Source organism: Tursiops truncatus, chromosome 1, assembly GCF_011762595.2.
Source record: "Tursiops truncatus isolate mTurTru1 chromosome 1, mTurTru1.mat.Y, whole genome shotgun sequence".
Taxonomy (NCBI): Eukaryota; Metazoa; Chordata; class Mammalia; order Artiodactyla; family Delphinidae; genus Tursiops; species Tursiops truncatus.
The window spans coordinates 171,904,533-171,932,157 of record NC_047034.1 but is presented as its reverse complement, the minus strand read 5'-3'; the positions used below and the strand labels follow the sequence as shown (position 1 = coordinate 171,932,157).

The 27,625-nt window shown below is 40.0% G+C and overlaps 1 protein-coding gene and 1 non-coding gene across 19 annotated transcripts in view; one reads left to right on the top strand and one right to left on the bottom strand.

Annotated features, from left to right (window-relative positions):
* DDI2 (DNA damage inducible 1 homolog 2) overlaps positions 1–27,615 on the top strand; it is a 41,972-nt gene extending 14,357 nt beyond the window's left edge. For 3 of the 18 annotated variants that reach the window (XM_019918898.3, XM_019918896.3, XM_019918897.3), the window contains 6 exons: positions 467–593; positions 3,699–3,826; positions 7,425–7,553; positions 11,115–11,218; positions 14,221–14,410; positions 19,086–23,549. In XM_019918898.3, the coding sequence (XP_019774457.2) occupies positions 467–593; positions 3,699–3,826; positions 7,425–7,553; positions 11,115–11,218; positions 14,221–14,410; positions 19,086–20,977 (2,570 nt within the window). In that variant the 3' untranslated portion in view covers positions 20,978–23,549. The other 15 variants (XM_019918907.3, XM_019918908.3, XM_019918906.3 and 12 more) reach the window with 15 other exon arrangements.
* On the bottom strand, positions 12,661–12,764 carry LOC117309731 (U6 spliceosomal RNA). The gene has a single exon (XR_004524045.1). It is a non-coding gene; the product is annotated as a U6 spliceosomal RNA (small nuclear RNA).
* Positions 27,616–27,625: the final 10 nt, after the last annotated feature.

Sequence of the window (27,625 nt, the reverse complement as noted above, 5' to 3'; positions counted from 1 at the left end):
GTGCACGGGCTTCTTACTGCGGTGGCTTCTCTTGTTGCAGAGAACGGACTCTTAGGCGCGCGGGCATCATTAGTTGTGGCACGTGGACTCAGTAGTTGTGGTTCGTGGGCTCTAGAGCACAGGCTCAACAGTTGTGGTGCACGGGCTTAGCTGCTCCACGGCATGTGGGATCTTCCTGGACCAGGGCTTGAAACTGTGTCCCTTGAATTGGCAGGCAGACTCTTAACCACTGCACCACCAGGGAAGCCCCAGCAGATACATTATTTCTTTACACTAAATTTAGGTGAAGAAGTAATCTTTTCTGCAGAGAATAGAAAGTAAACGTTAATTGCTCATTTTAAATGATTTCTAGCCATCCTTTCTGCATCTCTTACAGTTGTATTTTGAGAAATTGTTCAGTGTGGAAAAATACTAATAAAGAATGAAAATATAATGGTTTTTAAGATTTTACCCACTGTTTTTGCAGAGAAATTTTCTAGGGTCTTGGTGGAGCAGCAGCAGGACCGAGCCCGGAGAGAGCAAGAAAGGATTCGTCTCTTTTCTGCGGACCCTTTTGATCTTGAAGCTCAGGCAAAGATAGAAGAAGATATAAGGTAATGACTCCTTTGCCCAAAGAGCAAGATTTAGAGAATCTAGGGTTCCCAAACTCCAGGTGATCTTGTATTTGTTGGGCATCTGCTTTGAGGTAGATTCCTTATTTTGCATCTGAGGTAGTAGCTTCAGTCTTCTAGTTTATTCTCTCCTCTTCCATTTTCCTTGCATTTTGATTCAACATTACAAAAATACAGCTACCTAATTTAATGACTTTCTAAAATTTTGATAAAGACTCCCTGACTAGCCCACAGCACATTATTAAGGCAACTCCAGGTAGATGACCCCAGGACTGAGCAGAAGCCCCCAGTTTGGTGAGACTACTAGGCTGGCTACTCAAACTGATTGGGCACTCTTTCCTTAGACATAATGCATGAGCCCTGATTAAATCCAGGGCTTGGACATGACTGAATTGGAGAAAACTGTACAAAGAGGAACCTTATAGTCCTAAGTCCGGTCTCCTTCCACAGTTCTTGTACTGGGCTCAGCAGATAAACTGACTGCAGGACTGGTTTCTAGCTCCAGATTCTCTAGTGCTATGGTTCTCACCTGGGGCAGCATTAAAGTCATATGAGAAGCTTTTAAAAATGCAGGTGCTCAGGCTTTACTCCCAAATCTGATGAATCAGAATCTTAAGGAGTGGGACTTCCCTGGTGGCGCAGTGGTTAAGAATCTGCCTGCCAATGCAAGGGACACGGGTTCAAGTCCTGGTCCGCGAAGATCCCACATGCCGCAGAGCAAATAAGCACATGTGCCACAACTCCTGAAACCCGCACACCTAGAACCTGTGCTCCACAACAAGGGAAGCCACCGCGATGAGAAGCCCTCGCACCGCAACGGAGAGTATCCCCCGCTCGCCGCATCTAGAGAAAGCCCTCACACAGCAACGAAGACCCAACGCAGCCATAAATAAATAGATAGATAGAATCTTAAGGGGTGGGGCCTAAGCACATACAAGGATACTAGTGCCAACCTTGGTCCCCTTACTAGTCACAAGCAAGAAGCTGTTCAGTCCGTCCCTTTGAATAAAAGAACAGTTGCTTTCCCCCATTCCAGATTCGGTTTATTGCTAGTTGTGAAGGGCTTAGTATAACTAAGAACAATAACTGTAAGGCTACTCCTTTTAGGGGCCTGATCATCATCTTTGGTTACTTAAATGAAGCCTAACTTGGTCATTATATTACACTGTTAACTTGGAAGTCAAATAAAGGGTTTCTTATTTCTCTGAGTACATTTGAAATCAGAGAAATGTAAATACACCAGAATCAATTGATAGCCCTAAGCCGTTCACTTGTGTTCTTGTCTGTATAGTGTTCCCATTAATTGTATTGGATACTAATAACTATCTTTGAGAAACATCCCGCTAGTTAAATCTATGCAGAGAAATGGGAAGATATTTGTGTTTTCTGAACTAGACCGCATTGCAGCTATAAGTGAGCCTGACATAACTCTCAAGAACAGTTGCATTCAAGCCAGGAAGCAGGAGGGGTGGGCGGGGCAGTGGGGAGGCATCATAGCCAAACCATGACACCGAGCTATTGGAAGAGAGGTGAAACGAGGCACATCCATAGGCTCGTGTTTCTTCCCAGGGGTGAGGTAGGGGAACTGGGACAATGCATGTGTTCTTTTAGAGGAGAAAACCTTGTGCCTGTAAAGTGACATAGAGCCCAGGATAGCCAAAGTAACTGGTATTATTTCAGATGATTTTTTGCTGAAATGTATCTTGGTTGGAATCAAAGTAAGGTCAGGAGTGCACAACTAATTTTAGGTTATTTTTAAATTTAATAATGTGACCTAGGAGAAAAGCTGTGTAATTGTATAGAATGCCTATAGCAGTTTTATTTGATACGCTACACCAGTGATTACACAGGGTATGTGTACACTGAGGTATATAGTAGCTCGCATATTTGCCAGGCTAAATTAAACAAGTTTACCTTTGACTTTCTGAAAAATTTAATATTTTATTATAGACTGGCTGATAAAGCCATCAATACAATTGGGCTAGAGTATTATTACAGAAGGGACCGGCGCTACAGTTTAGAATAGAGGTCAGCAAACTTTTTCCATAAGGAGCCAGGTAGTGAATATTTTAGGCTTTGCCGGCCATGCAGTCTCTGTCGGTAGCACTCAGTTCTGCCAGTGCAGTGTGAAAGCAGCTATGTGAACGGTGTGGATGTGTTCCCATAAACAAACAGTGGGCTGTAGTTTGCCAGCCTCTGGCTTACAGCTGTAGTTGATCCCACCTTGGACCCTGTTCTGTAATTGTCTCAGTCTTCAGCAAAGTTGCCTGGCCCCAGCTGTAGTTTAAATTAATGTTTGTAGTGTTTTGATGATGTTTCTAGAAGAGTTGGGGAGGAAGACATGAGATGCTGGAGTAAGCTGGAACTCCGTTTTATGTGCTTTTCTCACGTAAGAATTAGAATATATTCGATTTTGAAGAAATATTTTGATGGACCAGGTGAACTATGACGCATGTGTGTGTGTATAGTTTTCTAAGTGACAGCCAGGTAGTTAGATATTTTTGAGCGTCTGCTCTTACCTTAGCATTGTGTACTAGATGCTTTATACCTCTCAGCGATCCTATGATAGAAATTATTGTTCTCGTTTTACAGATTAGAAACTAATCTAATGTTGTACAGATTTGGAAATTAAGCAGCAGATGTAACACAAGCAGTTGAAACATCTGTATATTATATTTGCAAACTATTTTTAATGCAGTGGACATAGAAAATGTACCCAGATACCCAGTAAATCCTCAGTTTAAATTGGAGCATTGATGAAATTCTAACATTCTACAGGATAAAAAGTGTTGTGACCCTTACTCTCCAGAAGTTTGTTTTCCTGTTTCTGAGCTTGTAAAAGGAACATAATTGTTTTTACATGAAGGTGATTTGTATGCCTTTAGATTTTCTGCCCATTATATATCTCACTTCCTCCTGCTAAATCACATATTTCAGGATAGAGCACCAATTTCCATTTCCACGACTCAGCCGCTATAGTTGGAGGAAAAGATATGTTACAGGTCTGTTTTTAATATTGTGACTTTGAAACAGATTGCTCTTCATGGAAATAATGCTTTTAGTGTGCCTGGTTTTGGTTTGTTACAGGCAACAGAACATTGAGGAAAACATGACAATAGCTATGGAAGAGGCTCCGGAAAGTTTTGGCCAAGTAGTGATGCTTTATATTAACTGCAAAGTGAATGGACATCCTGTGAAAGCCTTTGTTGACTCAGGTGATGTCTCCATCTTTTGTGTCTTTGTCTCTACATCCAACGTTCTGACCTGACACAGGGAGAAGGGGAGACTGGTGTCCGTTAAAGATGGCAGTAGTCCTTTGGACAGCTAACTAACAAGCCCAAGGGTTATTGTTTCACTTGCCAATCTTTTCTTTGTAATAGGTTTTTCTTTAATTATTTCTTAACCAGTTTTGTATTTTGCAGTGTCTTCCTTTATCTTCCTACCTCCCCTTATTTGGCATCCTAATTTCTAGGATACCTCTATAAGAAACGGGAGTAAATGGGTTTAGAATAAGGAGCTATAAGAAGGAGGTGTGTAGGGCTTCCCTGGTGGCGCAGTGGTTGAGAGTCCGCCTGCCGATGCAGGGGACATGGGTTTGTGCCCCGGTCCAGGAAGATCCCACATGCCGCGGAGCGGCTGGGCCCGTGAGCCGTGGCCGCTGAGCCTGCGCTTCCGGAGCCTGTGCTCCGCAACGGGAGAGGCCACAGCAGTGAGAGGCCCGCGTACCACAAAAAAAATATATATATATAGAAGGAGGTGTGTAGGGTAGAGGTCAAACAGATATTTCAGCTTGGTCTGTGTGCCAGCACTCTACCAGGAGCTGTGAGGAGTATAAGGGTGTATGGGGCATGGTTCTTGCCCTTAAAGAACTTACCAGCCAGGTCAGGAGACGAGAGTTCCCCACTTGAGCATTCAGATAATGCCTGTACTAACTGGCACCTTTTCTCTTAATAACAACACTTTGCTGTTTAGTAAGACCACACAGGGCAGCACCATGTGAGTGTAATCGAGTGGTCTTGTGCCTTCATTCTAGGTATCTCTCTTGAGGCCGTGAGATAACGAGTGTGTTCCTAGAGAAGTAAAAACCCCTGCTCAAGTAGGTTTTCTTCCACTCGTTCATCCACAAATACCTGAGCACATGCTAGGTTTCAACTGTTAAGAGTTTGTGTCCTGAGATGCATATGTTCCTGGGAGGAGTAAATCTGCTGATTATTTACTGTTGAGTGCTATGTGCAGGACCTTGTGCTGAGTGCTTGGGGGTAAGACTGGAGCTTCATAGGGCTCCTATGAGTGAGAGATAAATTCATAAGAGACTCAGCATTTATTGAGCCCTTACTATGTGCCAAGCACCATGCTAGGTGCTTAGTATATCATCTTCAATTTTATTTAATCCTCAGACTATCCCTATGAGCTGTGTTCTGTTATCCCTGTTTTACAGATGAGGAAACTTAGATATAAAGGGGGGAAGTCACTCTTCCAGGTATTCAAAGTTCATGAGCAGTAGGCTTTGGATTCAGCCCCAGATCTATCAGAACTCTTAACCACTGTGCAAAAATCAGATGTGTGTTGGATGAACATAAAGACCACATTCTCACTCTGACTGGGTTGCTCAGGCGTGGCTTCTCCAAAGAGAGGGCATTTGAACTGAGCTGTCTCCATGGGTAGAGGATTGGAGCTTTGACCTGAGTCTTAAGAAAAGGCAGGAGAGCAATGAAAGGGACCCTTCTCATCCTGGGTTTGCAGACTTTACACCAATAACTAGCTTATGAGGAGTAGAGTGAGGAAGCGGGGAAGAAAAGAATTGCCTTCCCAAATTCCCTTTTCCTTCATTATTTCTGGGCCTTCTTGACTCTAACCTTCCTCAAATGCCAAGAGGTTTAAGTGCCCATAAAGTGTAAGTTATCTGTGAGTAATATGAACAGGAAGTGTTGAAATTGAATGAGAGGAGAGATCACTGGGAGAGGACAGTCAGCTGGGGAGGAGATGGGTCTTGAGCTGGGCCTTAAAGCATAAGTAGAGTTCAGAGAAAGCGAAAGTAGAGGAAGGGGCACTCTACAGGAGGGTCAGAGTGAGTAAGAGACAAAGGAGACACCTTCCTCTGCGTAAAGTGGAAGGTTTACAGCAGTCAGGCTGTAAGGCTGGTATCTGAGGCCGTTTGGGCTGCCATAACAACACCGTAAACCGGGTGGCTTATAAACAACACAGATTTATTTCCCGGTTGTGGAGGCTGAGAAGTCCAAGATCAAGATGCTGGCAGAGGGACTTCCCTGGCGGTCCAGCGGTTAAGACTCCGCGCTTCCAGTGCAGGTGCGGGTTTGATCCCTGGTGGGGGAGCTAAGATCCCACATGCTGTGCAGCGCAGCCCAAAAAAAAAAGGTGCTGGCAAATTGGGTACCTGATGCCTAGTTCATAGATGAACATCTTCTCCCTGTGTCCTCACATGGTGGGAGGGGAGAGGGAGCTCTCTGGGGTCTCCTTTATAAAGGCACTAAATCCCATTCATGAGGGTTCCACACTCATGACCTAATTAATCACCTTCCAAAGGCCCCACTTCCTAATATCATCACATTGGGAATTAGGTTTCAACCTGAATTTTGGAGGGACACAAACATTCAGTCTGTAGCAGCTGGAAATAGTTGGACCAGGGTGAGGTGGGATCTGAGGCTGTGGTGATGTGGGTTTGAAGATCTTATAAAGAGTAGGAACCTTTGAGGACCTTTGAGCAGATGAATAAGGGATCTGAAGAAGGTGGTATTTTAAGAAGATTGAAGGCAGTGGCAGTTCTGGAGTATTCTGTACCCCTAAAGATCAGAACTATTTCCTTGCTTTAAACTGTATATCCACAGAAAGGATTGGAAGCCAGAGAAGTTGTCCACTAGCTAGAGGGATAGAGCGTGAGCCAGGTTGACTGCTATGGTTAGAAGAAGAAAGGTCAGAAATTGCCCAGAATTTATTAACAGGATTGGAACTGAGTTTGAGAGTTGGGAGAAGGCTATAAGAAGAGGGGTCGAAAGTGAACAGTTGCCTCTGTTTTATGGTTGTAAGAAAAAGGATTCCATTGGCAAAGAGAGAAATCCGAAGTGAGAATTATTTGGGGAGAAAGAGTATTTATACCTATTGGCTTTGAGATAGACATGTCCAAACACACAGGAATGTGGAACTAGATTCTGTGGGAGAGATTAGGACCCTAGGTAAAGATTAGAGAAGTGTCTGTCTGCTGCACAGGCTGACTCCAGCTCTGTGGGTGAGTGTATGTAACCAGGAGAGAAAAGACCTTAGTGCCCTCTTCCTGATAGGAAAGAGGGTCTAATTGTTGGAGCAGAGAATGGAGAGTTCAGTTACAGTTTTTTGAGAGACTGCATGATGTATTTTTTAACTGGTAAATTAGAGTGTCCCAGAGTTTGAAATAAAAATAACTTGGTAAGATGTTTAGAGATACTCAGTGAAAACTGATCTGAGGGTGCAGTAGTGCTTAATTGAGTGTTTCCATCTGTAGACATAGTTTGACTTTTTGGAGATCCTTTCCACGTAGTTTTGCTTTCTGTGTTTAAAGTTTTAAAATATCATTTAATTATTACATTTAAATAATGTTATTTCCCTCAATGTGAAGTTTCTACACTGTGTTTCAGATTGCAATGTAAAACTGAAAGTTGAACTAAGTGTAGCAGGAAGCCCGCTAGGTAGGAAAAATCGTACACAGACAGAAGCTTGGGAGTATACTTGCTTTCTGCCCTGTTCTTAGTGCTGCATTTTTTTATCTTCCCACACATGTGGATTTTATCTTTGTTATCTGATGTTTCCCTCCACCTCCAGGTGCCCAGATGACCATTATGAGCCAAGCTTGTGCAGAAAGGTGTAATATAATGAGGCTGGTGGACCGTCGGTGGGCAGGGATCGCCAAAGGAGTGGGCACCCAGAAGATTATTGGAAGGGTACATCTAGGTGAGTGCAGGCCACTGGGAGTCTTTGTAGGGTAGTGGACTTTAAAAATTCCTTTTCGATAGGGGCATCTGATCCAGCACGCCCAGTCCCTAGCAATTTTAAATCCTATAGTCTATCAGAGTTATAATGTAACATCGTTTAGCTGGTTACAAAAAAACACCAGTCCCCTGTGTACTTTTGTTTACTGTTGGAGTGAGGCGGTAGTCACCTGGCTGAGCAGAGTGCAGGAGAAGGAGCACCGAGGTGCAGTTGTGCCTCCACAGCCCTTCACCACTGCTCCTGCTTTGGTCTCCCTCCACCCCCCGTTTGCAGAGGTACTTGTTTCAACCAACTCATCAGCCTCTTGGGATAAAAAGGGTTGCTGCTTAGTTTTCCTTAGTGTCATCTGCTTTCTAGTTCCAAAATTGTGTTTCAGTTATCTCTTCCATTATTTTTGGGCTTAGTAATCTGTACATTTTAAAAGAAAAACAACTTTTTATTGTGGTTTTTTTTAGGAGTAAGTTAAGTTAAATACATGTGTTCAGTCCTTCGTCTTTAATCAGAATTGTTCTTCTCTTTGTTTTTTTCTTTCATTATCCATTTAATTAGTTGCTCATTGTAGAGAATTTTGAAAGTATAGAAATGTGAAAAGAAGCAAAATTAATTCTTTTAGGTGAGAATCCATCAGTAGTAGCATTTGGACATATCTCTTTCTGGCATTGTTTTCTTGTAAAAGGGGATCATATAATACTATATAGAATTTTTATACTTTGCTTTAAGAAAAAGTAAGACCATTTTCCAAATGCCATTATAAATTTTATAAGCATCACTTAAGTAAATGCATAGCATTCTGTTGTATGGGTTTAATGGTCAACCTTTGGGATATATTTTTCCCCTAATATTTTGTCATTGTAACATGGAAGTGCATTTTTGTGCAAACTGATTTTTTTTTCCCTTAGTTAAAATTCCCATAAGTGAACCTACTAAATCCAAGATTATGAATACCCTTTAAGGCTCTTGATATTGTTAACTGGTACCAATCTAGTTTCTCCAGCACTGATTGAACATTCACGTTAATTTCCTTATACAATCAAGTATTCTTAGTTTTACCCCTTTAATTTGCAGATAAAAAGGTGGGTTTTTTTTTACTGTAAATGACTTTTCTTTCATTGCAAGTGGTAGTTTTTCTACCTGTTTTCCTCTTCATATCTGTTTCATTTTTCCTGGTTTAATACATTTGTCTATTATTAGAAGTCTCCGTGTTTTCTATTATTGATTTTCTATAGAATAAGGATAGTTTAAATACCTCTTATGTGCTTTCTTACACACAATAGGACTGAAATTGGGTAAGAATACCACAAACCAGTTGCTTCAGAGTCTGAGTTCTTAGATTTCTCATGGTTTTTAGTGAGAAGATAATAGGAGACAAAAAATACCAGTCCCTTGTGTCCTTCTTTTGGTTGCACAGGTTGTACCATTTTGCAACTTTGGCTATGATAGGTATCAAGAAAACCTTATAACAGTAAGGGTAGTCTAAGTAAAGGAGAGCTACACCATGGATAGGAAGTTTCAATATGTTGGAGGTGGTAGTTCTCCCATGTTCGTCAACAGAGTCGTTGTAATAAATTTAAAACCCCAATAAATTGTTTTGTTTTGTTCGTGAGACTTGATGTGTTAATTTTAAATTTTATGTAGGCCCTTTATGGCAGGAGTAGTCAAGATACTCTGGAATAACTTCCCCTTCTAGATAATATCAAGACCAAAGGACTAGAACAGAAACAGACCCATGCTTAACATGAACCTTGATAAATGAGAGGGGAAGTCTTATGGAGCAGTGGGAAAGTTTTAGGAAATGTGCTAGGACGATTGGGTATCCATGGGGAAAAAATGAAATGGAAATGGGACCCTGTCTCACATCACACACAAATGTCAATTCAAGGTTGATTAAAGGCCTGGATGTGCAAGGCAAAGTCAGACTTTTAGAAGAAAATATAGGAGAATGTCTTGTGTAGGGAAGGGGTTCTTTAAAAGATACGAAGGAAATTATTTGATAAATACAGCCGATTAAGAACTTTTCATCAAGCACATCTTAAAGGAAGTGAACAAACACAAACTAGGAAAGAACTTAATAACATGTATAACTAATAAAGGATTCATATTTAGAATATATATGTATTCTGTATGTTTGTGTATCCTCCGACTCAGTAAGAAAAACTGGTATATAAAAAATTGCAGAAACATTTGAGCAAGCACTTTAAGAGGAAACTCAAATGGTTAATAAGTGTGAAAAACTGCTTTATCTCATTAATCAGGGAAATAGAGAATTACTTGCCAGATTTTAAATCTAATAATATTGAGTGTTGGGAGAAAGTGGAACAATGGGAACTTTCCAAAAACCCCTGGAAACATTTTGGAAAATAATTCAGCATCAAGTAGAGCTGAGCTAATATCCCCTAGAGCCCTGGATGTTTTTAGAGTATGTTTTTAGAGTATGTTTTTAGAGTATACCTTAGAGACACTCATGGCACACCAGGAGACAAGTGCAAGAGTGCTCACGTTAGCATTGCTTACAACGGCAGAAACTGGAAGCAACCCAAATGTCCCGTAGCAGCAGAATGGATAGATAAATCAGTGGTGGTGTCTGAAACATTACAGTACTCACTCTTAGGGGTGGTATAAACGAAAGAAATATAGTCACGTGCACCCACAGGAATAAAATATCTCGAAGTATCTTTTGGGTAAAAGAAGCAAGTCATAGTTCAAAACCACAAAACTAACCAAAATGTTGCTTAGAAATCATAGAAAAATGGTAAGAAAAGATGGGAATGATTAACATAAAAACCAAGATAGTTGGGAGGGTTGGAGGAGGCAAAGAATAAGCTATGATCAGTAGGACATACAGGAAACTTCTTAGTTTTCTGTTTCTTAACCTGGGAAATAGATGCATGGGTATTTGTTTTATTATGCTTTATACTATATATATACAGTGTATATATATATATATATATATATATATTTCATATACTTTTCTGCTCGTAAGACATAGTTAATGACAAAGTCATCTTTTTTAAAAAAAACATCTTAATGAAATAAGAGGAGTAATTGAGGAAAGAGGCAAGGCAGGAGACTTCAAGCAAAGAAACTTGGTTATAACAGGCAGTAATAAAAACAGTTTACTTCTTGGAGCTTAATTTAAAAGATTTAAAGTGTACTGATTTTATTTTCCTTTTAGAAAGTCTTTTGTAAGTGTACAGGAAGCAGGTGGTTAATATTGGAGGAATTGGTCTTGGTTTTTTTTTTTTTTAATTCTTAATGCCAGCTTTCCTCACCAGCTGAGCGTGTATCATATATCAAGCCAGGTCTTGTGGGCAGTAGTTCTACCCAATCCACTTTAGGAGCTGGTGCCTTCATTGGCTTTTAACCTGATTAGTGGTCTTACTGGATTTTCATCCTTAACTCACTTGTTTGCATGCTTTGGCTTGACTTTGACTGATTGCAGGAAGAAAGACACAGAATGATAGATACATTTCCAGACCTTCGCTGGAAAAATCAGTAACCTCTTCCTTTCTTCATGTGCTTTAGCTCAGGTTCAAATTGAAGGAGATTTCCTGGCGTGTTCCTTCTCTATACTTGAGGAACAGCCCATGGACATGCTTTTGGGACTGGACATGCTGAAACGGCATCAGGTAATTAAGAGCTTCACTTTCTTTTTGCGTTGGCTTTTTGTGTGTTAAATGGTTATTCCATCATGGTTGTATATACTGGAAAATTAAGAAGCATGACTTCAAACCTGGAAAGGTCCTTAATTGGTGATGTTGTCATACAAGGTTTGAAATTCTGTATCAGTAGAAATAGAACCTTTTTGTGAAATCTTTCTGAATCTGTTGAATCTTGCCATCTGTTTTGAGACTATACTGGACAATTTGGTTCCCTTGTGTAATTTTTAGTTTCTGATTAGAACTCAAGTCATTTTTTTAAAACATTTTTTTAAAAATATTTATTTATTTGGCTGCTCTGGGTCTTAGCTGTGGCATGCGGGATCTTCGCTGCCAAGTGCGGGATCTTTTGATTGTGGCATGCGGGATCTGGTTCCCAGATCAGGGCTTGAACGCAGGCCTCCTGCATTGGGAGTGCAGAGTCTTAACCACTGGACCACCAGGGAAGTGCCTCAAGTAATTTTTTGATGGGTTTGTAGGGAGATGTACATAATACACAATGATGATTTTACTGCTAGCCTAAGTTTAGTAAATCCTTAGTAGCTGGTCAGACAATACTTGGGGAGAAGAGCTTCGAGATTAAGGAAGAAGTTGTACATAAGATATTGGGAATGGAAATGTTTATTTAGTACAGGGAGAATGATTTATAAATATTTTCATTTGCAGTGATTTTTATATTTCCATTCCGAAGCTTAATAATTTGTTTAAAGATAAACTTCACTCATTGAAGAAGCAATTATTGTGCTCTTGGGTAGTAAAAATTTTCCCAACAAGGTTTCATATCTAGTCAACATTTTTATGTCACTAATATTCTTTTTTTTCTTTTTTAAATTGGAGTATAGTTGATTTACAATGTTGTGTTAGTTTCAGCTGTCTACTCTTTTTTAGATTCTCTTCCCATGTAGGTCATTACAGAGTATTGATTAGAAATCCCTGTGCTGTACAGTAGGTTCTTATTAGTTATCTATCTTATCGATATATATAGGTCATTACAGAGTATTGAATAGAAATCCCTGTGCTATACAGGTTCTTATTAGTTATCTATCTTATCAATATATATAGGTCATTACAGAGTATTGAATAGAATTTCCTGTGCTATACAGTAGGTTCTTATTAGTTATCTATCTTATCGATATATATATATATAGTAGTGTGTATATGTCAATCCCAATCTCCCAATTTATCCCTCCCACCCTTTTCCCCTTGGAAACCATGAGTTTGTTTTCTACATCTGTGACTCAGTTTCTGTTTTATAAATAGGTTCATCTGTATCATTTTTTTTAGATTCCACATATACGCAGTATCATATATTTGTTTTTCTCTGACTTACTTCACTCAGTATGACAATCCCTAGGTCCATCCACATCACTGAAAATGGCAGCATTTCGTTCTTTTTTATGGCTGAGTAATATAAAACTATGGAACACTTCACGAATTTGCGTTTCATCCTTGCGCAGGGGCCATGCTAATCTCTGCGTCGTCCCAGTTTTAGTATATGTGCTGCCTAAGCAAGCGCACTAATACTCTTTCTCAAATGTTTCGTGTTAAATTCCCATTGAAATATATTGATATTCCAATCAAGGGGCACAGTTTTAAGTAGAAGGAATGAGCGAATGCACATATAAATGAAACCTGATTTATTAGCTTGTTGCTAATCTTTCCCTATTTATTTATTTATCGCTATTTTTAAGTCATGGTATAGACTAGCAGTCTCCAGCTTTACGAATTCAAAATATATGTGTGTAACTGTCCTATATTAAGTAATTATAAAAATATACTGATGGGCTTCCCTGGTGGCGCAGTGGTTGAGAGTCCGCCTGCCGATGCAGGGGACGCGGGTTCGTGCCCCGGTCCGGGAAGATCCCACATGCTGTGGAGCGGCTGGGCCCGTGAGCCATGGCCGCTGAGCCTGCGCGTCCGGAGCCTGTGCTCCGCAACGGGAGAGGCCACAACAGTGAGAGGCCCGCATACCGCAAAAAAAATAAAAAATAAAAATAAATAAATAAATATATATGTGTATATATATATATATATACACATATATATATACTGAAAAAGAGGATCGCATAAGTATGAAATACAGAATACTTTTGTAGAGCTCGTCTGGTCCATATATCACTTTTGAGACCATTGGCATAGACTTTAAATATAAGCTGTACTTTATCCACTAAGCAAGAAGCAAAAATGTAGACCTATATAAATGGTATGTCTCAGTTTTAGTTTTTAAAAAGTCACTGATACGTTTCTAAAAGGCGTGGCTGCTGATTATGGCGTGTGCAGTTTTCCATGATTATGGCATGCAGTTTTCCAAATTTTGTACAATGAATATGTATCACATTTGAATTCAGACATGAGCAATTGCTGTGTTTGACAAAGAAGTGTAAACTGTATCCCATAAAGATCATTCTGCTGTACAGTTTAAATATTAAAAAAGATTCTGGGGCTTCCCTGGTGGCGCAGTGGTTAAGAATCCGCCTGCCAATTCAGGGGACACGGGTTTGAGCCCTGATCTGGGAAGATCCCACATGCCGTGCAGTAACTAAGCCCATGCGCCACAGCTACTGAGCCTGCTCTCTAGAGCCCTCGCACCACAACTACTGAGCCCACGTGCGACAACTACTGGAGCCCGTGCTCCACAACAAGAGAAGCCACTGCAATGAGAAGCCTACGCACCACAGCGAAGAGTAGCCCCTGCTTGCCGCAACTAGAGAAAGTCAGTGCGCAGCAACAAAGACCTAACGCAGCCAAAAACAAATAAATAAATTGAATAGATATTTTAAATATAGATATAGATATAGATTCTAAACTAACAATGTTACATAGCTTAAAGTTTAAATACTTTAGATAAAATTGGTTTTTTGAGCCATCTCTGTCAGTGTTGCTCTTTGTGAATGGAGTTTTAAATTCAAGATCATAATTTTCCTGCATCGTGTTCTATCTGCTATCATCAGTGTTTGGTTTCTTTTTCTAAGTGTTCCATTGACCTCAAGAAAAATGTACTCGTGATCGGCACCACAGGCTCAAAGACCACCTTCCTTCCTGAGGGGGAGTTACCAGAGTGTGCCCGGTTGGCATATGGGGCCGGGCGAGAGGAAGTACGGCCAGAGGAGATTGCAGACCAAGAATTAGCAGAAGCCCTTCAAAAATCTGTAGAGGATGCAGGTATTTGGAGTGGCCAGGCTCTTAAATAATACTCGTTATTGGTGGGTGAGCCAGGGAAGTTGGAGCTTCAAAGGGGAATAGGGACCTTTCCAGTCGTAATCAGTCTCATCGTCCTGTTGTAGGTATGTTCCTTGTCTTCTTACTGCCTCTTCCCATCTCTAAATACAGTACAGAAAACCTCCCGTGTTTCAGTAGATCCAGAAATAGCAGTCCATTGCTGTGTGCAAGATAGAGTGGGGAGTTCTTTGCTTAGGCACATTTTGGTGGGATTCCTAAAGAATCTTGTCTTTTTTTTTTTTTTCTTGAAGAAAATTGTAACAGTAAGCAGAAACTTCCTTTTGAGTTCAACATTTCCTGGAAATTTTCTTGTTTTCTTAGGCCCATTTATTTTGGAGGATGACGTTGTATCTGTGACTAAGCAGCACTAAGCTTTTTAATATCTACTGAAAGTGCTGCCACCGAAATGAAGCTACGTAATACTTTTTTTCCCTAAGTCTCAGTTGTAGCTTCTTTAATTCTAAAGATCAAACCAAGTTTTCTGGGTAAAATGGAGGGACACAGTTATGCCGAAATCCCACTTCTGTGGATAAATTTTCCCCGTCTGTTACAGAACAGTGACTCTGGAATATATTTTCTAGAAGCTAAAGAGAATTAACTTTTAAGTTTGAGTTATTTTAAAGTCTTGAGCTGTAATTCTTCATTAGTGACTAATACCACACATTGCATTTGCTGATATAGTAAAATGTATTAGAGCTACAAGTTCAGGGAATAGCTTTCTCCTAAGGACAAAAAAGATAAGAGCTTTAACAATAAGCAGCCAGATTTTGCCAGTGTGTATCACCAGAGAACATCCGGTGGTCTAGCCTTGAGATTCTTTAGAATGAGCGTGAGTAGCAGATGGAGTTTCCAAGCCGGCTTTGTTCAGAATCTGCGCCACCACCACCTTTTGGCTCAGTTTTACATATGAAGTACAGTTTGGGTTGTGATTTAAGTATTTGGTAGGAAGGGGAGAATTTTGAACAACCAGACAGAGAAAGACTAAATTAATAGTTTTAACCTTACCCGCAAGGCAAGCTTGAATGAATTTGACATATCTACTTAGAAGGTTTTACTTCTTGTTTTGTTTCATTTTGTTTAGTAACTTGTCAGCTTAGTCATAATACTATACATTAATAAAATGAGGGTATGTTATCATTTTGTGAAACCTCTGTTGTTCCCCCCACAGTTCTGGTGCTTTTACTTGAGAAACACTAGCTGATGGTAGCAGTGCTTTATAACCTACTGACAGTTACCCTCTTTGAGTAATTACTTTCTTTTAATAAAAAGTTGAAGAGATTAAAATAGAAACCACAGATGTTTTCAGCCATAGTGAAGGAGGTGTACCAGTTTTAAAGGATTAAAAGGAAGTGGCTCTTTACCCATGTGACCTTTTGTTACTGACAGTGTATGTATGGCTTGCGCTAATTTTTGTAATGTTTAGTGAGGTAATTCTTCAACATCAGATTCTATTTGTTTGGAACATCAGCTTCCCACTATTATCAAAATCACCTACCCCTAGACATAGTAGGTGAATGTATTTTTGCTAAAAACTGTCTCTTTGGTGGATACTCTATAGCAGAATATCTTTATCTTTTCTATCGATTAAAAAATAATTCAAAAAAGTAATAATTCAGAGTATTTTAAAAAATAAGGTAAGCCAGGATAAGTAATCATGTTTGGTTTGTTTTTCTTCTAAAAATAAATCTCAACTGAAAAAGAAACTTTGAAAGTTTCTATAATATGTGTTTGCTCACCTTGACTCCATAAGATTTCCATATCGTGTAATTGTGTCTATGGATCTACTTTTTTTTCACCTATTTCACATGTTTGCCCATGAATTCTCTGTGTAGGTGTGTAAAATTAATTTCTTTCCAAGTTCTGTTGAAAATCTGTTGAAGTTGACACATTGCTTTATGTATTGTGAGAGAATTAAAGCAACCAGCAAATCTTTTTGATGTCCAAACTACAGGAGCGTTCCCCCACTTTGACTCTACCAGTTCCTGATCTTAAAGATGGCAAAGGAGTGGAGACTATAACCCTGCATGCTGTGTGGTTTGCATTGTTAACCCAAGGTTTGCTTGTCTGTTTCCTAATTCAAACAGAGCGTCAGAAGCCATGATGCATGTAGTGTGTGTGTACTGCAGCTGGAGTGGGCCCCAGACCAGGTATTTATAGACACCACGTTAAGCCTTCCACCCAGTCATCGTCTGTGGTCTGAAAGACTTCGTATCCTCAGCAGTTCTAGAATTTAGCTTCTGTCATTCACCATTTCACCTTGTTTAATCTGGTTACAACTAGCCTGTATGTGTATTTGTATGTTGGCATACATACATATCTAAGCATGGTTTCCTATTTAAAATTTTACCAGTCATTAGAACAGTTCGAGGGGGAAAAAACCCCAGCGAAAACAAATGACCACTGTGAATATCAAATCAAGAATATTAGCATCACAGCACTTTGTTGGTGGAGATGACTGTGTTATTAGGGATTTTGTAAGTCCCTTTCTTCTGAAAAACTGACAGTGTATTTTTCACATTACTGCACACAACTACCAGCATTATAGAGGGGCTGAAATTTTCATTCTGTTGAAGAAGAAATGGAAACAGGCCAGGTGACGTGGCCATTGTCACAGAGTCAATAACATAGGCAGGACTGAAGTTCAATCTTCCAACAAGAGCTGAAACTTTGCTTTTCCCTCTCTCCCTAGCCTGACAGTTTTCCACAGGAGGCTCTTTGCTTCCATCTCCCTGTATGCAGATATGATAAATGTCAGCCTGAGTGCACTGACTTGTCTGTTAAAAGAAGGAAAAGTGGTCTTTTTAGACTCTACCAACCTAGGACTTTATAGGGGTTTGCAGGCTGGTTGTAATTAGATATATAGCATTTAATTGCTTCTTTCTTTCATTTTCCTTGTAAGGATGGGTTAAAAGCAGCCATCTTTAATTATTAATGTCCGTTGACCTCATCCTCTTCTCCTGTCCTATAGTACTGACCCAGTCCTCCCCTACATTTAGGACTTAGGCCAGTGAAACTGACCATCTCAGCTACAGGAGGACTATATGCTGCTTTCATAGTGAGTACGGAGTACTTTGAGGTCATGTTCACCTTCACCTCCCCCAGCTGTTATAACTGACATACCGTTGCCAGAAGGCCATTACCTTTGCCCACCTCTGTGCTGCTAATAACATGGATATTTGACTACAGTGCATCTTTGTGTTCTCATTAACTCGAAATTGAACCTCTTTCAGAGTCAGCCTTAGAGATTGATAAATAAAACTGATAACTGTGTTTCTAGACTCTAGTGAATATAGTTTGCACTGAGATATATGCTGTTTTCCTGTTTATCCCTAAACTATAAGATTATTTCACAAGAAGTCAGTAACTTCCTGACATAGTGCTTTATCTTTTCAAGCTGTTAACCTGTGTTGGATTAGAATGATTTAGAGCCTTTTGAATCATAACTGCATTGCTTCATGACTTCTTAAGTCATGAAGCAGTTGAGTTGCATCTGTCCTAATAGTTTGTATTGTGATGTCATTTTTTGTTACCAGCCTTTGACTTTTAATTAACAATCTTGTAATAATTGCATAGAGGTCAATTTTTAATTGGATTAGTGGCAAAAGGAGAGTTGGAACTGATGTTTAATGACATCATGATGTTTGCATTGAGGTGTGGTATTTAATCCTTCCATTTTTTATGAGTGGTCAGTAAGTTGCAGTGGATCTAAATTGTTATTGCTTATTGGAAAACTTATGAACTACATCCCTCCACTGCCCTCCCCTGCCCACATTTCCCTGCCCTTAAAGTACTTAAATATTCTCACTTAGTTGTTGCTGTGATAAAGTAACTGATAATCCTTTTTAAAGTTGCATTATTTGGTAAGATAATAATTGGGATTTAATCTGTTTGATCTTTAGCGCTTTTTTTTGTTCTGAGTCAAGCTCATATAGTTTTTGGAATGTTTGGATAGAAATAAATAGAATGTTTGCTTCTCTGTCTTCTGAAGGTCCCTGAGTAGTATCACATTCTTATTTCTCTTTATAATTCCTGCTCTGTCTCAGATATACCTGCTTTAGACTTCTCAGTGTTCACATTTGACACTCTGAAAGAGAATTGGCACAAGAATCATTCTAGTACTGAAATCCTCAAGATTGTATTGTGCTTTTAAGAATCACCTGAGGAACTTACTGAAAATACAAATTCCTGGGTTTATCCCAAGGATGGTATCCAGAATCTGCATGCTTAGGAAACATCCCAGGTGATTTTAGGGCAAGTGATAGAGAAAACACACTTGGAGAAAATATTCTAGAGTTCTGAACCCACTGAGAATAAAGATACGTAAATGTCCTTCAGTCTTGAGCACTAACTCAGCCCTTATGTGGTACTTAAATTAAAATATTGAATTACAGTACACATATTTTGTTAAGAACATGCCTACCTCTTATCCTGATGCTATGATGTTAAATTGTCCACCACGATGAGAATGGTTCTTGTATAAAGTCTATAAATATAAGACAAACCCCAGTTTAAGGACCTGATTTTGTTCTGTCCTGTTTAGATTTGTGTTCTCTGATAATTTAGTGGACTTTGTAACCTGCTAATTAATCTTTTTTCCTTTGACTGTTGTTCTATGTAGAGAAAAGCGGTAAAGAAACTACCTCACTGGGAATGTCATCATTACCAACTTCAGATGGATTTAACCATCAAGCCCATCCTTCAGGACAGAGTCCTGAGATTGGTAATCCTTCACGTCTTGCTCACTCTGTCTCTGCTTCAGTCTGCCCTGTTGAGCCCAGCGACCCAGACAGCATTGAACCTAAAGCTCTGAAGGCTTTGAAGGCTTCAGCTGAATTCCAGGTAACCTGTGAAAAGAAAGAACATCTTCCTCTACAGGATCTTTCTGATTGTGCTTCTTCAGCAGACAGTGCTCCAGCAGACCAGAGGCCAGCTATGCCTTTGCAGAATTCACTCGAAGAAGCCATTGTTGCAGGTAATCTAGAGAAATCTGCTGAAAGAAGCACCCAGGGCCTCACATCTCATCTCCACACCAGACAGGAAGTTAGTTTATCTGTCACTGGGATGGAAGAACCACAGAGGCTTAAAGATGAAAAGGGTTGGCATCCAGAATATCAGGACCTGAGTCAAGCGAGTGGCCTTCAGCAGCATGAAGAACCGAGGACTGGACAGCATGAGGTTATACAGCAGAATGCTCCCCATGACCGAGCACGTCTCTGTAACACAGGGGACCTTGAACTTCTTGGAAAAAGGCAACAGGATCAACAAAGAAGTATTGGTTCGGAAGCTACAATGGAAGGAGACAGGCTAGAGCAGACTGTGGACCTTTCGGGTACAGAGAAAAATATTCTACCTTCAGGGTGCTTTGGCTGCTCAAGTTCAGAAACACTTATGGAAGTAGATATAGTTGAACAGTCCCTAGCTGCTGTGCTCAATTCAGCAGGTGGTCAGAATACCAGTGTCAAGAACATCGGTGCATCTGATCTCACCTTAGATAATCCCTTGATGGAAGTAGAAACATCAAAATGTAACCCTTCCTCTGAAATTTTGAGTAATTCCATTTCCACTCAGGATTTACAGCTTCCAGAAAGTAATGTTGAAATGTCTGGAACAAGTAAAGAATACGGGAGTTGCCCCTCCTCTTTAGTAAGTCTCTGTGGCAGTTGTCAGCCATCCATAGAGTCCACAGAGGAATCTTGCTCATCTGTAACGGCAGCCTTGAAGGAACTTCATGAACTTTTGGTCATTAGTAGTAAACCAGCTTCAGAAAACACATCGGAAGAAGTTATCTGTCAATCAGAGACAGTAACTGAGGGCCAAACAGGTATTAAGGACCCTTCTGAGAGATGGACCCAAAATGAGCATCTTACAGCTACCCAGAGCAAACACTGTTCACAGGTCTCCTTTCATCAGGCCACATCTGTAACAGTGAAGACAGAAGAATTAACATACACTTCAACTGACGCTGGAGTAGAAGATGAAGAAAATATTAACTTCAGGGGTCCAGGTGATGGCGTATTAACTGATAGGGAAGGTGTCCCCAAGTCTAAGGAGTCAGTAAATGAGAGCAGTTCTGTCACTGTAGCCTCAGCTGAAACGTCCAATCAACTACATTGCACCTTTGGTGCAGAAATTTCACCCAGACTTTTAGCAGGTGAGGAGGATGCACTCAATCAGACTTCTGAGCACACTGAGTCCTTGTCATCCAGTTTCATATTGGTTAAAGATTTGGGCCAGGGCACACGGAATCCAGTGACAGACAGGCCTGAGACTAGAGAAAATGTCTGTTCTGAAGCTGCAGGGCCACTTCTAGAATTCGTACCACCTACCAGCCAGCCATCATCAAGTCCCTCCTTTCTTGCACCATTAATTTTTCCTGCTGCGGACATTGACCGGATTCTCCGTGCCGGCTTTACTTTGCAGGAAGCTCTTGGGGCTTTGCATCGAGTTGGTGGAAATGCAGACCTTGCACTTCTTGTTTTGCTAGCAAAGAACATTGTAGTTCCTACATAACCATGGAAACGTGGGCTAGACCATACTCCATTCCCTTACAAAAAGCTATATATTTACACATACACACTCACCACATATACAGTATATGTAGAAACCTGCAAGCAGAATGTTGAGCCAGATTTTTTTTAAAGATTTTTTTCGGCCAAAGTAATTTATGATCTCTTGTCTGATGAATTTGTCTATTCTATTTGTTGAAATTTGGGCCTTTTAAAATGTATTGGCAGTATGTGCATACAGGAGCTTTTTATTAACATTAAGATGATGTATTCTGGAATGAAATTGGTGGTTTTGTGTATAGCATACCATTTTAGAATGAGAGTGAATGCTTTAAAAAGCAGAAGCCGTGAGAAGTCCCACCACCCATGCAGCTAAAAACAGATGATAATTTGGCTGTGTCTGTGCTGTAGGCAAGGTGTGGCTTGTTGACTCAATTTTTGGTTTACAAACTTGATTACATGGTTTGGTGTTTGGAATCATACTTAGTGCTTTATGTATTATGATTCATCAGTTGTCACAGGAAATTGAAGACTATCTCCTAGAGTGGTATGTTTTTATTCGTGTGGTTAGGACTTGACATTTTAATGGGATGAGTTGGGAGGGTTTAAAACTTGGGCTGCTTTGTACATCACAGGCTGCTGCATGGATTGCCAGATACCTTGGGTGGGATACTGTGAGGGAATTAACATTAGCGCGAACCATGGTGCTACCCAGATTTAAAAAAAAGAAAGAAAAAACTGTAATTCCATTTGCAAATGTCATGGTGATGTTTCAAGAACTGTGAGTGAAAAATAATGGCCTAAACACTGGAGTTAACTAGTGACTGGGTTTGGTAGCATCTCACTGATCACAGCTCAACCCTTAGTGACTAATGATGAGCTTATGTTCAGCTAGTGGGTTGGTTGCCAGCAGTTTACTTCCTTTCCAAACTCATCTTCTTCTAGGAGGTTCTTCTAAAGCTCAGTTTGAGCTGTGATCTGAGTGAAATATTCAAGTGTGATAAATAACCTTGTCACTGGTTTATCTTGGTGCTTGGAATGGTCAGTGTATTTGGTGAGTGTCTTTCATGGCAGTGGAAATAGTAATTGGAGTTTCTGACTCAAGTGGCCTTGGTAGAGTTTTCCATCCTTTTCTTTCCTCAGGAGTTTCTTTTTTTAAGCAAGGTTTCGTCATATTTGTGTTTACACATGTCAAGTTAGAGTGGGGCATAGTATATAGATGTATTTATTGTGGCCTTTTTTTATATGAGGACTAGCCCTTGGAAATCACTGTCCTGTGGGCCCCACTGTGCAATAATTCTACTGGGTAGATTTTAGATACTTTTTTTCGTGGAAAATAAACCCTCTTAAGTACCTAGCAGGAATCTGAAATCTTGGTTTTATTGAAGAGAATTTTGAGAATGATAATTCCCTATTCCAGGTTATAATTTGCAATGTGTTTGGAACAGAAGCTTCAAAAGGGTGATTTGTGAACTTTTAACTTTAAGTGATTTTTGTCTGAAGTCTTACTCTCTTTAAAAGCTTATTCTTTCTGTCAAAATTCACGTCATTGAGCACAATCAAAATGGAGGCTCATATCTCAGGAGTTTTAAAATGTTTGATTTGGGGGCACTTAGACATTTCTTTTACCCTATTCCATGTTCTTTCTTTTAGCTGTGAGGTTCGTATGTGTGTTAGGAGCCTGAGTGATATGATGGAAAGTTGCATAGATTCCTCATGACCCTCTGAAGTTAGGGAATGGTTGACAGAAAGAGTTGTAGTTTACTGTGTTCAGAAGGGCGCTCAGAACAGGTTAGCCAGATTGTCTTTAAAGTGTTCTTTTAGACGATCATGTGCTGTAGATCCTTTTGCCTGCCCTACACCAAAGATGTAAGATGCACTAGGAACCTGCTTATAGGATTTCTGTCAACCGACTCTCAGAGCTGTGACTGTAATTAAGTAGTGGTGCTATGATTGAAGCAAAATTTAGTAGCAATGCAATGGGCCCCTGATTTGCGTTATGGGTATGCTGGGGAATTTATTCTAAGCTTATAAATCTTTAGGGTCACAAAGTGGGGTGAGTATAGGGTTACAAAGTGGGGTGAGTCTGTGACAGTAGACTCCTCCAAAAAGGCCTTCTGTATGAAGATGGGCCTCAGAGGTTTTTTGTACTAGCAGTTCCTCTGACTACCGTTCAGAGGCTTGGCCACTGAATTTTCACAGTGTGGAGATTTGGGAGTCAGTCCCAGGTGGGATATAGAATATCAATCTGGAAAAGGTTTCATTACGATAGCTTTTATTGTATGTATATGTGTATTTATTTCTAGGAGAGAATTGGATAGGCCTATCGTTGTACATGTATTCTTATTAGGAATACTTTGAGCTTAACCCACTTGCCAAATATGCTTGTCCTTTTTCATCATTTATCTTTCAACTTACAATTGCTTTTGATTTTTTTTTTTTTTTTTTTTTTTGCAGTATGCGGGCCTCTCACTGCTGTGGCCTCTCCCGTTGTGGAGCGCAGGCTCAGCGGCCACGGCTCACGGGCCCAGCCGCTCCGCGGCATGTGGGATCTTCCCGGACCGGGGCACGAACCTGTGTCCCCTGCATGGGCAGGCGGACTCTCAACCACTGCGCCACCGGGGAAGCCCTGCTTTTGATTTTTTAAATCTTCCTGTCCATCGTTTGTATGAAAGTAAAGTTGTTGACATTGTCAAGATTTTAAATCATTTTTAAATTTAGCAGTTGTAAAACACAAAAGGAATTCAGGAACATGACACTAGTGAACCTTCATTTTCAATTTTTATTCAAAGTGCAGAAATTAGAGATTAACTTCTCCAAGGATAGGATAAAATCATTGTGAACTCCTCTGGTTGCCAACAGAACTGATAATGGCCAGCCATAACCAGTAATGGGCTGCTTTACTGGATAGCTCCTTTGCCATAACCGGTAATGGACAGCCTTGTGGTCAGCACGTACCTCCAAGGGTGGTATCTGTTTATTCACCAAAGAGAGGAGAAGATTTACCTATATGACTTCTGCAGTTTCCCTTTAGTTGGTTCCTGTGTATAAGAATGTGCTTGGTAACCAGACAGCTATACCTAGGCTATAGATTTTGCCGTTGCAGCTGGTAAGAATTATTTCCACTCGTACCTCTTTAGGCATCCAGACGTCAGCCAGTAGCCTTCATCCCACAGTTTGGGCTTTAGCTATTAACATATAAAGATTACCAGTTGCAAAGGGAACTACATAGATGGTGAGTGTGTATGAAAACTGTCCTGCCTTGCAGCCTACAGAACTTTCCAGAGCTCCTTGTCTCCATATATACTGAAGGGAGACACACACCTTGTATTTTTTCCCAGAGCATTTCTCCAGTAAGAGAGTTACATGGAAAGATATATGAGACTTTGTGTCACTGATTCTGTGATAACCAGCTAAGGTGGAATCTGCCTGTTTTTCCCTTAGCACAGCTTACTATCCCTAGTAAAAGCCATAAAAATTTCGTTGGTTTAACCATCAGTTCATGTGTATATATACATGTGTGATAGACAGATATCCTACAGTTAATTTTACATAGATTAAAAAGCGAACAATTTTTATATCTACAGATGTAGTCTTCAGTTATGATGGTTTTTATGTATATAAAAAACAGCCTTGCAAGTAACTGGCCAGAAGAGTTGCAGTACATTCTGATTTCCTTTTCCTATCTCTTTGCCACCTGCAGAGAGTATAAGCAGGATAATTGAACTGCTGCATATTTCAAACTAGTTATCAGTGGTGACATATCACAAGAGAAGCTAACTGGATTATGCGTTCTCTAGCACAGGTACCAAAAAGCCAAATATCTCCTTTGAATTTGGTGACTTAGTGTAGTCCACGGCTGAACTAGAAAGAGACAGAGTTCTCAAGAGTTCCCTTCCGAGAAGATGAATGTTAACTTAGTTCTGTAAGATAAAAATAGCTTTCTTTTTGAAAGATTTAAAAATGCCAATTCCTGTTAACAAAAAAGTAAAAATTCAAAGCATGTCCTTGAGAACCAGAAATGTAAAATCATGGCTCAAATTCTCTACCTTTGTGGTCCCTCGGTAGATGTTACTAGGAGTTCATGGAGTAAATCAAAGAACTTAGGGGAGGAACCTTTGATATGCTTGATTTTCTCTTGTGCCTTAGTTTCTCCAAATAGCAGAGGCATCAAATTTGGGTGGGGAATAAAAGTGGAAGGAGGGGGGCAGCAGGGAAGTCTGAAAATGGCTCTCCTGGAGATAGGCATGCGTGGAGTGGTCCTAAGGCTCACCTTTATTGTTGGTTGAGAATTATTCTGCACCAAATCGTTAGATTTCCCCAGGTAGAAGGATTATGACACGGCTTTTTTGTATCAGGTATACCCCCAAAAATGGTTTCTAAGCGTTTATTATGTTCTTTGTGGCACTGTCAGTATTGTGGTGAAGGCAGAGCAGAAGTTCAAGAAAATCTTATATTACAGGGAATGTTTACTCTCTTGAAGGCTATGCAGTTTGAATCTTTGAATAAGAGTTCATTATTCATTCAAACATTAAGTGCCTGTGTGCCAGGTACTGGGGAGCACTGGGGATACAGGAGTGACTAAAACAGACTGGAAGCTGCTCTTGTGAAGCCTTCAGTCTAGTAAAGAGACATGAAACAAATTTTAGCTTCAAGTGCAACATCTATTTTTGCCTATTAGCATCATTTATTTTAAAAGTCATATTAGGATGATTTGGTTCAAATTCAGAGAAAACTGGGAAAATCAGGCTCAAAATGGAATTAGATGCTGTGAACCTAAAACTGCTCTAAAAAAAATATTTTTTAAAAAGTGGAATCGGAGAAACCAACAAAAAATGTTCTAACATTTGGTAAAACACTTGAAGAGATCAAGGATTCAGAAATTAACGTATACTGTTGGTGGAGGGGGAATTAGGCAGGATAGAAGTGCAAGTGCAAGTAAATGGAAGATGACCTAATATGCACCAGTGACAGTCAACTTTTCCTTCCATCAGGACCTCCTTCCATGCAGGATAGAAATACGGAGTGTGCTGCGGCATCCTTCCCACTCCCCCTCTGAGCACGGCTGCTCTGGAATACTAACCATCTGGGCCAACAGGACTTAGCAGAGGATTCTGGGGGATTTGCTGTTTTAAAGCAGCTGAGTGCAAGATGTGAAAATAGGAATCAAGAGCAGAAAATGTAGCAAGCAGTGGTTCGGGGACTGGATGGTGGGCAAAATTTATTTACAAGAAGATTCAAGGCTCTACCTAATGCTTCTACAGGACAGCTCCATCAAAAGGACATTCTTTAACCCATTATTAAAAACATCACCGTGTATGTAGTAATCCTGAAGGATACAGGTAGAATTTCTGGACCTTAACTGCTAGTGACTTCTGAGGTTTACAGTTAGAAAACTCTCACAGGTTTATCTGTTATGTATCGGTGATTGGTAATCTAGACCCTCTGGGGGCTGTGAAAGGTGAGAGGATATAGCAGATAAGATTCAGAGCACAATCTTAGGGAATGAAAGCTACAGAGAAAATGGTGCAAGGGCATAGGAGTTGGAGGATATTTCTTTTACCTAAAAAATGTTAAGCAAACTACAGAAGACTTGGGGTGGGGGTGTGGAATACAAAATTAGAATAATTTTTACAGAATTATATTTCTTTGAATACGTACCATAGGAAGGTTTTCATTAGCTGACTTGGGGAAGGGGCATGCTGGTATATTTTTTTCCTGGGAAGATGCATGACTAATAAATTATTTTGTTTACCATGAGTTTGTTTTACGTACAACTCTGAATGATGCATCAGTGACTTAAAGAAAGGTAGACCTCTGTAATTTCCTATCAGAGGCAGTCACATCAGTTTGTGTCTAGATTCCTTTGGTCTGAGATTACCCGATGCCCACCAGACTTCCTTTTCTTTCCCTGAAGGCCCCACAGCTTTGAGTTTATGCTTCCCATCTGAGACCTTTCCCTCTGAATGATAATATTTCCATTCTCTATTCTCCTGATCATCCTTTTGAAATAGTTCTGGTGATATACTCAGATCAATGTATTTGCTTTTTTTTACTATGCGCTTACAATGAACATTGACTTGCCCATTTTTATTCAAAATTTTATTTCCATGGCAAGTTGGGCTAATGGGCTTTGCACTCAAGTAAGGTTTGTTTACCAGTTTTGTAGCCATATTTGGCAAATTTTAGCAAATAGAAAAAATCCCTCTTTTCCCCTTTGTTCTTGGCAGTCGTACTTTTATTGCTTTCCTGATTTTTCTTTAAGCTTTGAGGCTACTGCATCTTACAAGAGCAACTAGGCTGATTGGCAAAATAGGCTTGCCAATCAGTAGCTCTTTTACTCCCATAATGCTTTGGTTTTGAGAGTTGGGAAAACTCTGAGAACTTAAGGGAACCAAACTCAGGAATCCCACAGTTGGTTGCATTGTGCCATTGGTTTAGGGGCTAGACATAGGACCTGTCTGCAGCTGAGTGAACTAGATGAATTTGGGTTTGAGTTTTTGTCAGATACTGAAATGTAAGTCAGCCCTAAGTAATCAAAACACTTTATTTTCTTTTTCTTTTTTTTTAATAGGAACTTTCTGAAGAAAAAGTGATGTGTAAAACATTTGATATTTAAGACAATAAAGTTTTTATCATAAACTCTTGTTTG